General features: G+C 47.0%; 1 protein-coding gene across 2 annotated transcripts in view; it reads left to right on the top strand.

Annotated features, from left to right (window-relative positions):
* The window catches only part of P3H2 (prolyl 3-hydroxylase 2), a 72,323-nt gene that overhangs the window by 40,261 nt on the left and 15,348 nt on the right, over nt 1-16,714 (top strand). The window contains exons 1-6 of one of the 2 annotated variants that reach the window (XM_039369103.1): nt 5,120-5,250; nt 7,338-7,484; nt 8,883-9,072; nt 12,336-12,467; nt 14,411-14,553; nt 16,359-16,448. In XM_039369103.1, coding sequence (XP_039225037.1) covers nt 7,401-7,484; nt 8,883-9,072; nt 12,336-12,467; nt 14,411-14,553; nt 16,359-16,448 — 639 coding nt within the window. In that variant the 5' untranslated portion in view covers nt 5,120-5,250; nt 7,338-7,400. Of the gene's footprint in view, nt 1-5,119; nt 5,251-7,337; nt 7,485-8,882; nt 9,073-12,335; nt 12,468-14,410; nt 14,554-16,358; nt 16,449-16,714 lie in introns of those variants that run through there. The other variant, XM_039369102.1, reaches the window with a different exon arrangement.

Genomic DNA, 16,714 nt, shown 5'->3' with positions numbered 1-16,714 from the left:
GCATATGTGTGACTCTGGTTTTCCCCTCGTTTCCTGAAATGTGTCAATGAATCACAGTGAGTGCATCACTTCATTCCCCCCCCTCCTCTTCCTCCTCCATTCTAGCACTGATGATGTTACCTAGTTTGGTCATGAAACGTTTGCAAGAAAACCACCCAGTTCAGAGAGCAACAGGGACCCCACAGTTCTCCTCCTCCTCCTCCTCCTCCTCCTTTCTAGCACTGTTGGTGTTACCTAGTTGGGTCATGAAACGTCTGCAAGAAAGCCACCCAACTCAGAGAGTACCCAGGACCCCAACATTCAACCCTGAGTTACATCTATCCGCTTCTATCAGTGATTGTTTACAGCAGGGCTTTTCAACCTTTTCACCCATTGTCCCACTTTTAGGATATGGCAATATTCAAGTACCACCAGTCGCTTAGCAAGGTGTCAAAAACTCGATGACCAAAAAAAAAAAAAAAAAAACAGGAAAAAAGAGATGAAGTACAGGTAATCCTTGATTTACAACAGTTCGCTTAGTGACTGTTTGAAGTTACAATGGCACTGGAAAAAGTGCCCCCCCAAGCCATAGCCGAGCAAGACACCTGCCTGCCCGCCCGCCCACGCTCTTCCTCCTGTCCAAGGTTTTCATTCTTGTGAGCATTTCTGTTGACGATTGGCAGCAGGGGTGGGGTGGGGGGTGTTTGGTTTTTATTCCCCCCCTCCGTCTGCTGGGTGGTTGCAGCAGGTTTTGGTCACTTCCCATGACCCTGGGACACTGTGACCGTCATAAATATGAATGAGTTGCCAAGCATCTGAATGTAAATCACAAGACCCTGGAGAGGCTGCAACATTCCAGCTGATCGGCGCTTCTTCTGGGCTCAGCGGAAGTGCCAGGATCAGTGCTGAGTTCCAGCTGGATCCTGGTGCTGATCCTGGCGCTTCTGCTGAGCCCTGACAGCCCTGCAGCTCCAGCCGTCTCTCGCTCAGGCTTGTGCGGTGCTACCCCCGGTTCAGTTCATTCCCCTCCCCCGCTACCCCTTTTCTAGGATGGTCGCGTACCCCCTGCCAGGTGCCAATGGACCACAGGTGGTACCCGTACCACTGGTTGAAATGCCGTGGTTTACAGCAGGGAGCCCTGATTATAGGTTTTGGAGTCTTGCATTTGATACCACGCTGGTGGGGCGTTGATTGAACGGGGAGGAGAAAGCATGGATGACTTTCTGTCTCCATCTTGGTAGCGGAACTGAAAAGGCCACCAAGGGACCTACAATCTCCCCAGATGTTGAGTTAAACCTTCTCAGCAAACACTGTTTTTTTTTTACACTCCCACCCTTTCTCCTCTCTCGTTTTCCTAACCAGATGGAATAATGAATAGCGGAGGGTTTGAGAATTGTCCTAATGTAACCGTCTCCTGCTGGCACAGGGCCATCTGTGGTAGCTAAACCCAAACTTGGGATGAGCCAGGGAATGGGATGAGTCAGACCACTTTGGAAGCAGGAGAGCTTCCTGTCCTTAAGAGTTGGGGGGCAGGGAGAAGGTTAAGGCTAAGGCCTGATGGATTAACCAGATCCCCGAAAGTTTTCATTTCTATATTTCCTTCCTCAGTGGGTTTAACATTTCAGATCTGTTTCCTCTGGAAGAAAAAACAATGAGGTGGTGTAAGGGCATAAGAGGACTTGTACGTTGCGCTGGGTCAGGAGGAGAAGCTCAAGATATGCAGCCAACTCCTTGTCTTCAAGAATGGACTTCAGCTCCCAGAATTCCCCAGCCAGCCTGCTTTAAGATGGGTGGACTTCAACTCCCAGAATTCCCCAGCCTGCCTGCTTTAAGATGGGGGATTTCCACTCCCAGAATCCGCCAGTCAGCATGCTTTAAGACATGTGGACTTCAACTCCCAGGATCCCCCAGCCAGCCTGCTTTAAGATGGGGGGACTTCCACTGCCAGAATTCCCCAGCCAGCCTGCTTTAAGATGGGTGGACTTCAACTCCCAGAATTCCCCAGCCTGCCTGCTTTAAGATGGGGGATTTCCACTCCCAGAATCCGCCAGTCAGCATGCTTTAAGACATGTGGACTTCAACTCCCAGGATCCCCCAGCCAGCCTGCTTTAAGATGGGGGGACTTCCACTGCCAGAATTCCCCAGCCTGCCTGCTTTAAGATGGGGGGACTTCCAGAATCCCCCAGCCAGCATGCTTTAAGACATGGACTTCAACTCCCAGAATCCCCCAGCCAGCATGCTTTAAGACGGGTGGAGTTCCACTCCCAGAATTCTCCAGCCAGCCTGCTTTAAGATGGGGGGACTTCCACTCCCAGAATCCCCCAGCCAGCATGCTTTAAGATGGGGGGACTTCCACTGCCAGAATTCCCCAGCCTGCCTGCTTTAAGATGGGGGGACTTCCAGAATCCCCCAGCCAGCATGCTTTAAGACATGGACTTCAACTCCCAGAATCCCCCAGCCAGCATGCTTTAAGACGGGTGGAATCCCACTATTCTCCAGCCAGCCTGCTTTAAGGTGGAATCCCACTCCCAGAATTCTCCAGCCAGCCTGCTTTAAGACATGTGGACTTCAATTCCCAGAATTCCCCAGCCAGCTTGGCTGGCTGTGGAATTCTGGGAGTTGACATCCATCCATCTTCAAGCTGCCATGGTTGGGAAACACTGGTCTAGAATATAAACCAATATGGAAGGTTTGCACTCCTAACCCAAATTCACACAATTCCTGCGGGCACATTATGTGAATCCAACCCCTAGGCCTTTCATCTGTTCTGATTAAGTCAGTTGAAGGAAGTTGAAGTCCATCCGTCTTAAAGTGACTGAGAAGTCCACCGTCTTAAAAACTCTGATTTACAACCATGTCCCCCTATGTCAGTGTTTCCCAAACTTGACAATTTTAAGGCATGAGGACTTCAACTCCCAGAATTCCACAGCCAGCAACGCTGGCTGTGGAATTCTGGGAGTTGAAGTCCTCATGCCTTAAAATTGTCAAGTTTGGGAAACACTGCCCTGTGTCACAGAGGAGCAGCTGTTTGGGGAAGCCTAACCCTAACCCGCAAAGTCTTGAGTTTAAAAGGCTGCTTCACCCCGAACCTGGCCCATCGCATTCTCAGCACCATTATTTGGGATGTTGAGGCTTCACCCCTAGGCAGCAGGATCAACAGGGGTGGGGTGAGAGTTTGGGGGAAGCACCCCAATGGGTCTTGGCTGATGCAATGTGTTGTAAATCGATTTGGGGGTCCCCCTCTTCTCCGCTTCCTTATAGGGTCAACCAAGTGTCTCCCCCAAATTTGTTGTTGTTGTTAATTTGCGTCCGACCCATCGCGACCCCATGGACAATGTTCCTCCAGGTCTTCCTGTCCTCTACCATCTTCTGGAGTCCATTTAAGTTCACACCTCCTGCTTCAGGGACTCCATCCAGCTATCTCATTCTCTGTCATCCCATTCTTCTCTTGCCCTCCATCTTTCCCAGCATGAGGGTCTTCTCCAGGGAGTCCTTCCTTCTCATTAGGTGGCCAAAGGACTTGAGTTTCCACTTCAGGATCTGGCCTTCTCAAGAGCAGTCGGGGTTGATCTCCTCTAGGACTGACCGGTTGGATCGCCTTGCAGTCCAGGGGACTCGCAGGAGTCTTCTCCAGCCCCAGAGTTCAAAGGCCTCCATTCTTTGGTGCTCAGCCTTTCTTATGGTCCAGCTTTCACAGCCATACATTGCAGCTGGGAAAACCATGGCCTGGACTCCCTAATTTCTCTGGGGTTGCCAGTTTGATTCCCTTCATCCAGAAGGAGGGAGGGGAGGAGGAGGAGGAGGAGGAGGAGGAGGAGGAGGAGGAGGGGGTAGAATAAATATCTCCTTCCCTTCAGCAGCCTCCATCTTTCCTGCAGAGGCTTGGCAGGGCAACCGTGAAGATGGCCTGGAGCGTTCCAGCTGCAGACTTGTCTCCTTCAAGGGCACAGCCTCCCTGCCCAGGTTGTGCCAAGGAGGCAGGTCCCGGCAAGGACTGGCAGGGGAGGAAACCGTGCCCCACGCCAAGCCCTGCCCCACCTTGTACATTCCAGGACATGCAGGAGGCCGTATTCTCCTCCTCCTCCTTCCTTCTCCTCCTCCTTTTTCTTCCTTCTCCTTCTCCTCTTTCTTCCTTCTCCTCCTCCTCCCTCTTCTCCTCCTTCTCCTTCTCCTCCTTCACTACCACACGACCACCGTTTCTCCTTCTTTTTTTCTCTACCACCCTCCCCAGCACATCTTCTCCATCTCCTTCTTCACTACCGTTGCTGTCTCTGCCTCCTCTTCTCCATCTCCTCTTTCTTCATCACCACAATCCCTCCTCCTCCTCCTCCATCAACACTATCCCCACTTCCATTGCTACGTCCACCTCCTCTTGTTCTCCCTCTCCTCTTTCTTCAGCCCCACCATCCCTACTTCTCCTCTTCCAACACCATCATCATTTCTCCTTACTCTCCTCTTCCTCCTCCTCCTCCTCCTCCACCACCACCACCACCACTACGTCTACCTCCTCTTGTTCTCCCTCTCCGCTTTCTTCAACCCCACCATCCCTACTTCTCCTCTTCCATCACCACCACCATTTCTCCTTACTCTTTTTATCCTCCTCCTCCACCACCACTACTATTACTTCTTCTCTTCTTCTTCTGTCTCCTTCTTCTTCCTTCTCCTTTTTCTTCCTTCTCCTTCTCCTCCTCCTCCTCTTTCTTCCTTCTCCTCCTCCCTCTTCTCCTCCTTCTCCATTTCCTCCTCCACTACCAGACAGCCACCATTTCTCCTTCTCCTCCTTCTCTTTTTCACTACCATTGCTACCTCTGCCTCCTCTTCTCCATCTCCTCTTTCTTCATCACCACAATCCCTCCTCCTCCTCCTCCATCACCACTACCACCACCTCCATCGCTACCTCCACTTCCTCTTGTTCTCCCTCTCCTCTTTCTTCAGCCCCACCATCTCTACTTCTCCTCTTCCACCACCATCATCATTTCTCCTTACTTTTCTCCTCCTCCTCCTCCTCCTCCTCCTCTTCCTCCACCACCACCACTACTACATCTTCTCTTCCTCCTCCTTCACCACTATTGCTACCTTCACCCCTCCCCTCTTCTCCTTCTTCTCTTTTTGAAGTCCATCCATCTTGAAACCGCTACTGTTGGGAAACACTTCTAGATGAATGCAGGGAATGGATCCAAAGACGGGTCTGATTAATTTAGCAGATAAAGCATTTGGCTTCCAGGCAGCCCAATTGCTGAGCAATTCTCTGTGGAGCCTTGAAACCTTTATGTAATAATGTTTTGCCATCTCTTCTTTGAAGGAAGTTGCTGGGACAGCTTCTTTATGGGGGGGGGGGGGGCTGGCTTTTGGAAGTCCTTCAAAGATGCAAACCACGAAAACAGATGCTGGATAAATCTTGGGATGGTTGGGTAGAAACCTTTTGAGTAAATATGTTTTACTATTTAACAGCATAACAGAGTTGGACAGACTGTGGAGGTCTTCTGGTCCAGGCAGGAAACTCTATATACTCTTGTTCAATCTCTTTTCGAAAACATCCAGTGTTGGAGCATTCACAACTCCTGGAGGCTTCACGGATTAATTGTCCTCACTGTTAGGAAGTTTCTCCTTAGTTCTAGGTCAGTGGTTCTCAACCTGTGGGTCGGGACCCCATTTGGGGGTCAAACGACCATTTCACGGGGGGTCGCCAAACAAGGCTGTCCGCCATTTTTTCCCCCTTTTCTTTGGCCACGCCCCTGGCACCCGGTGATGTATAAGTGGTTGGGGGTCACCACAACATGGGGAACCGTATTATGGGGTCACGGCATTAGAAAAGTTGAGAACCACTGTTCTAGGTTGCTTTTCTCCTTGATGAGTTTCCATCCGTTGCTTCTTGTCCTGCCTTCAGGCGCTTTGGAGAATAGCTTGACTCCCTCTTCTTTGAGGCAGCCCCTGAGATACTGGAACCCTGCTATCGTGTCCCCCCTCGTCCTTCTCTTCATTAAACCAGACATGCCCAATTCCAGCCACTGTTCCTTATATGTTTTAGCCTCCAGTCCCCTGATCCTCTTTGTTGCTCTTCTCTGCACTCTTTCTAGAGCCTCAACATCTTTTTTACATTGTGGTGACCCAAAATGGATGCAAGATTCCAAGTGTGACATTTGAGGGGCACTAACACTTGCCCTGATCTTGCAGCCCAGGACCGTTTCAGGAAAACCCTGCGCTTTTTTCTTTGACTTGAGCTGTGACAGGCACGTGTTACAGGATCCTCTCTGTCCCTTTTTACTCCAGCCTTCCCAAAACCTGGCTAAAAAGCCCAGCGCATTTGAAGGACGGATGTAGAGAGCCGAAAAAGCTGGTTTGGTCCAAACACGATCCTCTCTGACTGTCTCTGGAGATGTTCAGTCGTCCGGGTCATTTGCTGTCCCAAAGGTGCTTTTTCAAAAGGCCACTGGCCTTTCTTGTTTTTTCTTTGAAGATGTTTTGATTCTTGGAAAAGCACCTTTGGGACCTCTTCCCGGACAATATTATCCTTGTGTGCTTGTGTGAACATCCATCTTGTGATGTTTATTTACTCAACTGAGTGCCGAAACTCATGATGTGCTTGCAGCAAAAGGTTGGACCCTCTTCTCTTCCTTGAGAGCCCCAAATAATAACAACAACAACAACAACAACAATAATAATAATAGTAAAGTTGGAAGGGACCTTGGAGGTCATCGAGTCCCACCCCCTGCTCAGGCAGTAAACCGTATACCATTTCAGACAAATGGCTGTCCAGTCTCTTCTTAAAAACTTCCAGTGTTGGAGCATTCACCGCTTCTGGAGGCAGGTTGTTCCACTGGTTAATTGTCCTCACTGTCCTTCATAACTGGTGGACTTCAGCTCCCAGAATTCCTCAGCCAGCCATGCTGAGGGGAAAGGGAGAGGTTTCCAAGCTGAGCCATGCTGGCTGAGGAATTCTGGGAGTTGAAGTTCACGAGTCATGAGGGGGCCACAGTTCCCCCATGCTGGCTGAGGAATTTTGGGAGTTGAAGTCCACGAGTCCTAAAAGAGCCAAGATTGCCTACCCCTGCCCTAGATCCTTTCAGACAAATGGCTGTCCAGTCTCTTCTTGAAAACTTCCAGTGTTGGAGCTTTCACTGCTTCTGGAGGCAGGTAGTTCCACTGGTCAATTGTTCTCACTGTCAGGAAGTTTCTCCTTAGTTCCAGGTTTTTTTCTCTCCTTGATTAATTTAGCTTCTCCTCTTGCAGGTCTCTGTTTTCTCCTTCCTGAACTCCTTTGTGGCCTTTTGGGCTGTTTTATGATGATTTAGAAAAAATGATGATGGGTATTTAAGTAACCGCCCCCTCTTTCCCTTTCTTTCCTTCCTCTCTCCCAGCTGAATGAGTTGGACAAGGCGGCCGATGCTGCCCACACCTTCTTTGCGGCCAACCCAGAACACATGGAGGTCCAGCAAGACCTGGACAATTACAGGAGCCTCTCCGGGAAGGCGGTCGTGGTGGACCGAGAGGCTCAGCCACACCTGGTAAAGGGGGGGAGTCTGTGTGAAGGAGGGAGGGGGGGAGGGAGGAAGGAAGGAAAAGAGGGAAGAGAGAAAGAAGGAGGGATGGAGGAAGGAAAGAAGGAAGGAAGAAAGAAAGGAAAGAAGGGAAGGAGGGAGGAAGGAAAAGAGGGAAGAGAGAAGGAAGGAGGGAGGGAGAGAGGAAGAACAGGGAGGGAGGAAGGAAGAAGGGAGGAATGGAGGAAGGAAAGAAGGAAGGAAGGAAGGAAGGAAGGAAGGAAGGAAAGGGAAGGAGGGAGGGAGGGAGGGAGAGAGGAAGGAAAAGAGGGAAGAGAGAAGGAAGGAGGGAGGGAGAGAGGAAGGACAGGGAGGGAGGGAGGGAGGAAGGAAAAAAGAGAAGGAGGGAGGAAGGAAGGAAAAGAGGGAAGAAGGAAGGAAGAAGGGAGGGAGGAAGGAAGGAAAGAAGGAAGGAAGCTGTATTCGGAGAGGAAAGAATGATCCTCACACTTATGACCATCACAGCATCCCCATGGTTACACGATCCAAACTCAGGCACTTGGCAACCAAAATGCCTTTACAATAGTTGCAGCATCCTGGGAGGGTCACATGATCCCCATTTGTGACTTTTTCAGCCAGCTGTTTTGGCTGTATCAGCTTTTTGGGCTGCTGCTGCACACGGCTGCTCAGGGTCAAGTGATCGTCCACCAGGACTCCAAGGCCCTCTCACAGTTATAGTTTTTAAGCCAGGTCTCGCCTAATCTGTACTTAAACCTTTGATTTTTTTTCCTGCCTAGGTGTAAAACTTTGCTTTTCTCCACACTGAAACTCATTTTGTTGGATAGGGCCCATTGTTCAAGTCTGTCAAGACCTTTTTGGATCCTGAACTTGTGTTCTGGGGTGTTGGCTACTGCTGCCAGTTTGGTGTCATCTGCAAATTTGTTGAGTTCCCCTTCAATTCCCTCATCTAAGTCATTGATGAAGAGATTGAAGAGTTTACTGGGCCTAAGACGGACCCTTGTGGTACCCCACTGCTTACTTCTCTCCATGTGGATGTGATACCATTGAGGACTTGGGTATGGTTTGCCAGCCAGCTACAGATCCATCTGGTGGTGTTGCTGTCTATCCCACAGTTTTTCTAGCTTACCAAGAAGTAGATTGTGGTCTACTTTGTTGCAGGCCTTGTCGAAGTCTAAATATTTTGCTGGTCCGCTAATGGGTCACTTTGTCAAAGAATAAAATTCCGGTTCCCAGCTGTGGTGTTAAGTCAAGGACTACCTGTACAACTATGGTGTTCCTTCCCACATCTGCATAGAATCCCCACCTTGGAAGGTCTCCTTGAGGTCATCAAGCCCACCCACTACTCAGTGAAGGTACTCAGGCAGACGTTTCCTCCCCAGCCTAATGTCTTCTTGTCTCTTCCAGGAGAACTATCTGTCTGGAATCCGGCATTACGATCAAGAGGAATATGATTTGGCCGTTGAATTCCTAGAACAGGCCCTGGAGGACTACGAGGTTGCGGACACCGAATGTCGGATCTTGTGTGAAGGTCCTCAGAGATTTGAGGAATATGAATACCTGGATTATAAGGCCACTTTCTACGAGGCCATTGCAGGTAAGCCCCACAGCTCTGGTCCAAGATGGCTTCTCTCCAGTTCTCTTAGGGGTCTGGAGGTCCCTTCCAACTTTATTATTATTGTTGTTGTTGTTATTATTATTATATATGAAGAACGGTTGCAGGAATTGGGTATGTCCAGTTTAATGAAGAGAAGGACGAGGGGGGACATGATAGCAGTGTTCCAGTATCTCAGGGGCTGCCTCAAAGAAGAGGGAGTCAAGCTATTCTCCAAGGTGCCTGAAGGCAGGACAAGAAGCAACGGATGGAAACTAATCAAGGAGAGAAGCAACCAAGAACTAAGGAAAAACTTCCTGCAGTGAGAACAAATAACCAGTGGAACAACCTGCCTCCAGAAGCAGTGAAGGCTCCAACACTGGATGTTTTTAACAAGAGACTGGACAGCCATTTGTCTGAAATGGTACAGGGTCTCCTGCTTGAGCAGGGGGTTGGACTAGATGACCTCCAAGGTGCCTTCTAATTCTATTACTCTATGATTAACCCTGGAGGTTTTTAAGAAGAGACTGGACAGCCACCTGTCTGGAATTGTATAGGGCAGGGGTCTTCAAACTTGGCCCCTTGATGACTTGTGGACTTCAACTCCCAGAATTCCTCAGCCAGGCACACGTGCCTGGCTGAGGAATTCTGGGAGTTGAAGTCCACAAGTCATCAAAGGGCCAAGTTTGAAGACCCCTGCTCTAGGTTCTCCTGCTTGAGCAGGGGGCTGGACTAGAAGACCTCCGAGGTCCGTTCCCACTCTGTTGTTTTGTTCTTCTCTGGCCTGCCCTTCCAAAACCTGGGGGGGTCTTCCTCAGGAAAATGGGGGTCTCTCCTGACCCATCACTTCTGCCCTCCCAACTGCCCTTGCAAAAGAAGTCGAGATTTGGGGCCTGTGTGTTGGATCACGGTTTTCACAAAAGCTGCTTGGCATACACCTTAGCTGGATGCATCTTAGCTGGTGTGTACCCAATGCAATACAGGTAGTTCTTGACTTACGACAGTCCGTTTAGTGACCGTGTGAAGTTACAATGGCCCTGAAAAAAAAAAGACTCCTGACTGTTTTTCACACTTACGACCGTCGCGGTGTCCCCCGGGGTCACATGATCAAAACTCAGACGCTCGGCAGCTGGCTCGTACTTACGACGGCCGCAGCAGATCACGGGACCCCCTTTGGCGACCCTCCAGCAAGCAAAGCCCGTGGGGAAGAGCCAGATGCGCATCACAACCGCGTGACTTACTTAACGACTGCTGTGACTCCCCAAACAATTGTGTCAAGGAAAGATTTGTAAAACGGGGCCAAACCTGCTTAGTCGCAGTCTTACTCAGTGGCCAAAATTTTGGGCTCTGTTGCGATCGTAAGGCGAGGACGTTTCTCGACCTTGTGCCACTGGCTGGTGTTCATGACAGTTGCAGCCTCTGTGTGTGTGTGTGTGTGTGTGTGTGTGTGTGTGTGTGATGTGACCGCACTAAGTGAACTTCTCCGCCAGCTTCCGACGAGCAATGTCAATGGGGAAAGCAGTTTTCACACCCCTAGATGACCTCTAAGGTCCCTTCCAACTTTATTATTATTATTATTATTATTATTATTATTATTATTATTATTATTATTATTATTGATCATCGCACAGTCAGCCAGATGGTCAGACTGGATTTGGCATTTTGTCTACCTATCGAGTTCTTACCCAGGACCTGGGATAGGCAGATGTGGATGTTTGATGGTATTACATGTATTGTCGCAGGATGGAAGCAGTTCCTAGTAAGGCCGCCTTTTGCAATTGACTAATAGCGATGATTATTATTATTATTAATATTATTATTATTATTACCCCGTGATTTAGTGAATAATTGCAGCGGTTCACTTAGTCACTGTGATAGACAAGGGTGTGTACTTGGGTCTGATTCAGTGAACAATCCTTATGCTTACAAATGGAGATTCTGGCTCCGATTGGGTCATCAATCAAGGGTGATTTGATTCATCTGCTTTCTGACTCCCAAGCGGGCAGGCGAGCGTGTCTGATTGCTTGCACCAGCAAGCAGGGCCCCCGTTTCCTTGGGGACTGGATGTTCCCGATGCCTGGCGTTGCGTAATTCGACACAACAGAATGTGCTGACATAGCACACTCAGCTACAAAACAGCCCCTGAGCCTCCAGGACGATGGCGGCAGCAGTAGCAGCATCCTTCCAAACGCTGCGTGTTAAAAACTCACAGAATTCCTAAATTATTGTTCTGATGTGGTTCTGTGTTTTCCCATCGAAGGAGGTCTCACAGCTGTAAGGCCACATCTGGAACCCTGCACCTAGTTTTGGTCACCACCATGTAAAAAAGATGGTGAGACTCTAGAAAGAGTGCAGAGAAGAGCAACAAAGCTGATCAGGGGACTGGAGGCTAAAACATACAAGGAACAGTTGCTGGAATTGGGCATGTCCAGTTTAACGAAGAGAAGGACGAGGGGGACATGATAGCAGTATTCCAGTATCTCAGGGGATGCCCCAAAGAAGAGGGAGTCAAGCTATTCTCCAAAGCTCCTGAAGGCAGGACAAGAAGCAACGGATGGAAACTCATCAAGGAGAGAAGCAACCTACAACTAAGGAGAAACTTCCTGACAGTTAGAACAATTAACCAGTGGAACAACCTGCCTCCAGAAGCGGTGAAGGCTCCAACACTGGAAGTTTTTAAAAAGACACTGGACAGCCATTTATCCAAAATGGGGTAGGGTTTCCTGCCTGAGCAGGGGGCTTGACTAGATGACCTCCGAGGTACCTTCCAGCTCTATTATTCTATATACTATGTTCTAGTGAAAAGAAGGATGAGGGGTGACATGATAGCATCCTCCAATATTTGAGGGGCTGCCCCAAAGAAGAGGGAGTCAAGCTATTCTCCAAAGCACCTGAAGGCAGGACAAGAAACAACGGATGGAAATTAATCAAGGAGAGAAGCAACCTGGAACTAAGGAGAAATTTCCTGATAATGAGAACAACTAATCAGTGGAACAGAAGTGGCCTCCAGAAGTCATGGGTGCTCCATCACTGGAGGTTTTTAAGAAGAGACTGGACAGCCATTTGATTGGGGTGGTATAATAAGGTCTCCTGCATGGGCAGGGGGTTGGACTAGATGACCTCCAAGGTCCCTTCCAACTCTGCTATTTTGTAATTCTGTCTGGGGAGGGGTCTTATGAAAAACTCTGTTGTGTCAAGTGAAATGAATTGGTGCCTTTTCTGCTGCAAAGCTTTTTCTCTCTCTCTCTCTTCCTGTCTCCCGGTAGAGCACTGCATGCAAGTCCTGCAGTGTCAGCACGAGTGTGTGCGGCAACTCGCCACAAGGCCTGGGCGACTCTCACCCATCGACAATTTCCTGCCCTTGCATTACGACTTCTTGCAGTTTGCCTACTACAGAGGTAAGTCTGGCTCTTTCGGACTCCACGGCTGCACAGAGATCAGTGTTGTATTTTTCATTCAAAAGCTCAACTGTGCACAGGTCTCCAAACACAAGAACAGTCCTTCTGGGTCAGACCAAGCCCACAGTAGGCCAATATTGTGTTTCTCCTAGTGGACAACCAAGAATTTCCCTTGGGAAGTTGGATTTGGAAGCAGGCAACCCCCAGCCTGGAGGTAATATGGAGTCTCCAGGACCAGGAGACCTCAAAAGACCTTTCATCCATCAATTTTCCCAGACTGCTTCTGCTTCTGTTTCTATTCTATATCCTATTGCTTATTCTATTCTATTCTATTCTATATTCTACTCTATTCTATATTCTACTCTATTCTATTTTCTATTCTATACTATTTTATTCTAAATTCTCTATTCTATTCTATTCTATGTTCTGCTCTACTCTACTTACTCTATTCTATTCTTATTTCTATTCTATTCTATTCCATTCTACTCTATTCTATATTCTACTCTATTCTATTTTCTATTCTATTCTATTCTATATTTTACTCTATTCTATGTTCTATTCTATTCTATTCCATTCCATATTTTCTATTCTATTCTATTCTATTCTATTCTATTCTATTCTATTCTATTCTATTCTATTCTATATTCTACTCTATTCTATATTCTACTCTATTCTATTTTCTATTCTATACTATTTTATTCTAAATTCTCTATTCTATTCTATTCTATTCTATTCTATGTTCTACTCTACTCTACTTACTCTATTCTATTCTTATTTCTATTCTATTCTATTCCATTCTATTCTATTCTATATTCTACTCTATTCTATTTTCTATTCTATTCTATATTCTATATTTTACTCTATTCTATGTTCTATTCTATTCTATTCTATTCTATTCTACTCTGTTCTACTCTGTTCTACTCTATTCTATTCTATTCTATTCTATTCTATATTCTACTTTATTCTATATTCTACTCTATTCTATTTTCTATTCTATACTATTTTATTCTAAATTCTCTATTCTATTCTATTCTATTCTATGTTCTACTCTACTCTACTTACTCTATTCTATTCTTATTTCTATTCTATTCTATTCCATTCTACTCTATTCTATATTCTACTCTATTTTCTATTCTATTCTATTCTATTCTATTCTATTCTACTCTACTCTATTCTATTCTATTCTATTCTATATTCTACTGTATAGATATTCTTTATTCTACTCTACTCTATTCTATTCTATATTCTATATTCTACCTACTCTACTCTACTCTACTCTATACTCTACTCTACTCTAATCTAATCTATTCTATATTCTACTGTATAGATATTCTTTATTCTACTCTACTCTATTCTATTCTATTCTATTCTATTCTATTCTATATTCTACTCTACTCTACTCTTCTCTATATTCTACTCTATTCTATTCTATATTCTACTGTATAGATATTCTTTATTCTACTCTACTCTATTCTATTCTATATTCTATATTCTACCTACTCTACTCTACTCTACTCTATACTCTACTCTACTCTAATCTAATCTATTCTATATTCTACTGTATAGATATTCTTTATTCTACTCTACTCTATTCTATTCTATTCTATTCTATTCTATATTCTACTCTACTCTACTCTTCTCTATACTCTACTCTATTCTATTCTATATTCTACTGTATAGATATTCTTTATTCTACTCTACTCTATTCTATTCTATATTCTATATTCTACTCTACTCTACTCTACTCTACTCTACTCTATCCCATCCCATCCCATCCCACTAAGGAAGTTTCTAGGTTGCTTCTCTCCTTGATCTGTCTGATCCAGATTGTGGTCAGTCTAATTTGTGGCAATTTCTCCCTTGCTTCTGTTGTGACTTGGCTGGCCAGAATGTAGTCAAATTGAAAAGAAACCCTGAATTGTGGTTATCCCTCCTCCTTGCAGAGGGTGATTATGTCCGAGCCCTGGAGTGCACCAGGACGTATCTCCTCTTCCATCCAGACGACGAAGACGTCCTAGAGAACGAGGAGTATTATAGGAGCCTCTTGGAAGGATCTGTTGACCTGGAGGCCATCAAACCCAGAGAGGTAAGAGGCTTGGGTGTAACTTCGATGGTCCTTGGCCTTAGTAAGGAGCAAGCCACCTTTTGCAGGTCCAGATCGAAGTGGTGCTAATAGAAGAGAAGGATTGTAGCTCAGGGTCCAACTGTGGGGTCTGTGGTGATCTCTGAGGTTTGATGGTTTTCCTGCAGACATTTCATGACCCAACTAGGGTACATCATCAGTGCTAGAAGGGAGGGGGGTTTGCAGAGAGGAGGAGGAGGAGGAGGAGGAAGAAGAAGAGGAAGAAGAAGAAGAAGAAGAAGAAGAAGAAGAAGAAGAAGAAGAAGAGGAAGAGGAAGAGGAAGAGGAAGAGGAAGAAGAAGAAAAGGACTTTGAGGTTCTTGATGCTCTGAGCTGGGTGGTTTTCTTCCAAATGTTTCATGACCCAACTAGGGTACATCATCAGTGCTAGAAGGGAGGGGGTGTGCAGAGAAGAGGAGGAGGAGGATCATGGGGTCCATGGTACTCTCTGAGCTGGGTGGTTTTCTTGCAAATGTTTCATGACCCAACTAGGGTACATCATGAGTACTAGAAGGGAGGGGGCTTGGTGGAGAGGAGGAGGAGGAGGACTGTAAGGTCCTTGGTGCTCTCTGAGCTGGGTGGTTTTCTTGCAGTCATTTCATGACCCAACTAGGGAACATCATCAATGCTAGAAGGCAGGCAGTGGGTGGAGAGGAGGAGGAGGAGGAGGAGGAGGAGGAGGAGGAGGAGGAAAAAAATGATTCTGGATTCCTTGGTGCTCTTTCAGACATTTGTCTTGCAGACATTTCATGACTGGGTCACATCCGGAAGGATTTATACTCTTTGCAGACCGCTGGTCATTTGTCTCCTTTTACAGAGTCCTTGAGGCCACTTGGAGGCTTACCTGTGTCCTCAGGGTCACCTGAGTGGTGCAAATGGGTGATCTATCTATCTCCAATCTACCACACCGTCCTTTCTGTAGTCCCAAGAAGGCTCTACGCCCATTTGCATGGAAAGTGAGGAATGGAAGGATTTATATTTATATTTGCAAAGGGCCAGCTGTCTGCAAGGAGTATAAATCCTTCCCTTCTCCACCCTCCAGTCTAGAGCTGAAGAAGCTTCTGGGAGGAGAAGTGAAATGTCTTCAAAGAAAAACAAGGAAGTCCAGTTGCCTCCTGAAATGATGGAGGATCTGCATAGACCAGTGGTGGCAGACCTATGGCATGCGTGCCAGAGGGGGGCACTCGGAGCCTTCTCTGTGGGCACGTGCGGCTCACTCTTTGGCTAGGTTTTTGCAGAAAAAAGGCCATTTTTCAAGCCCCTTCCTAGCCATAACAAGCCTCCGAAGCGAGCACGCTGTTTTCAGCTTTGAATTAGATCAAATCTGACACCAGAAACAAGATTGACAGATGACCGGAGTGCTGCATGTGTTGCTCTCAAACTTACAAAGTGTGAGCCAAGATTAGACAAATGATCAGCAGGCATACGACAGCAAAAATCGCATTAATTGTTCCAAAGCATGCCAAATGCAAACTTTCACCTTTCGGTAAAAAGTTGTTTGTATCGTTGAAAGCTGTTATTGTTTTTCTTTTAAGACAAAAGATGTTAATGTATGAGGGTTTTTTTCTCAACTGAAACCTCAGGATTCAGATTAAATTGCCATGTTGGCATTCTGTGATAAATAAGTGGGTTTGGGGTTGCAGTTTGGGCACTCGGTCTCTAAAAGGTTCACCATCTCTCTCTCTCTCTCTCTCTCTCTCTCTCTCTCTCTCTCTCTCTCTCTCTCTCTCTCTCTCTCCTCTCTCCTTTATTTATTTTTTTTTTTTTAGGAAGCCGTGAGGTTCCTCCGGAGACATCAGCTGGAAGCGGATTTGCTAGCGGCCGCAGCCACCATCCTGGGTTTCCTGTACACGGAACCGGTGAGAACATGCTACCATAGTCACCAAGGGCAGGCAGAGCCGAGAATCCTAGCTTAGGTCTGGCCAAACACGGTCCTGCTTTGAGGACCGTCTTGGTGGTGCTGGAGATCATCTAAATCCAGGCTTAGCAAAGATGGGTGCGCGTCAACTTTGGTTCCCCAAGTCTGGGGAACTTAGAAACTGGGAAGGTGCAATTCACAAAAACCTGGTCAGCTCAGCGAGGACGGGGTTGGGTGCCTTTTGGCTTCATGAGCAGATGCTTGTCT

The sequence above is a fragment of the Crotalus tigris genome, unplaced genomic scaffold (genome assembly GCF_016545835.1).
Source record: "Crotalus tigris isolate CLP2741 ecotype Arizona unplaced genomic scaffold, ASM1654583v1 scf7180000020968.1038771, whole genome shotgun sequence".
Classification (NCBI taxonomy): domain Eukaryota; kingdom Metazoa; phylum Chordata; class Lepidosauria; order Squamata; family Viperidae; genus Crotalus; species Crotalus tigris.
This window is presented reverse-complemented; position numbering and strand designations above follow the sequence as displayed.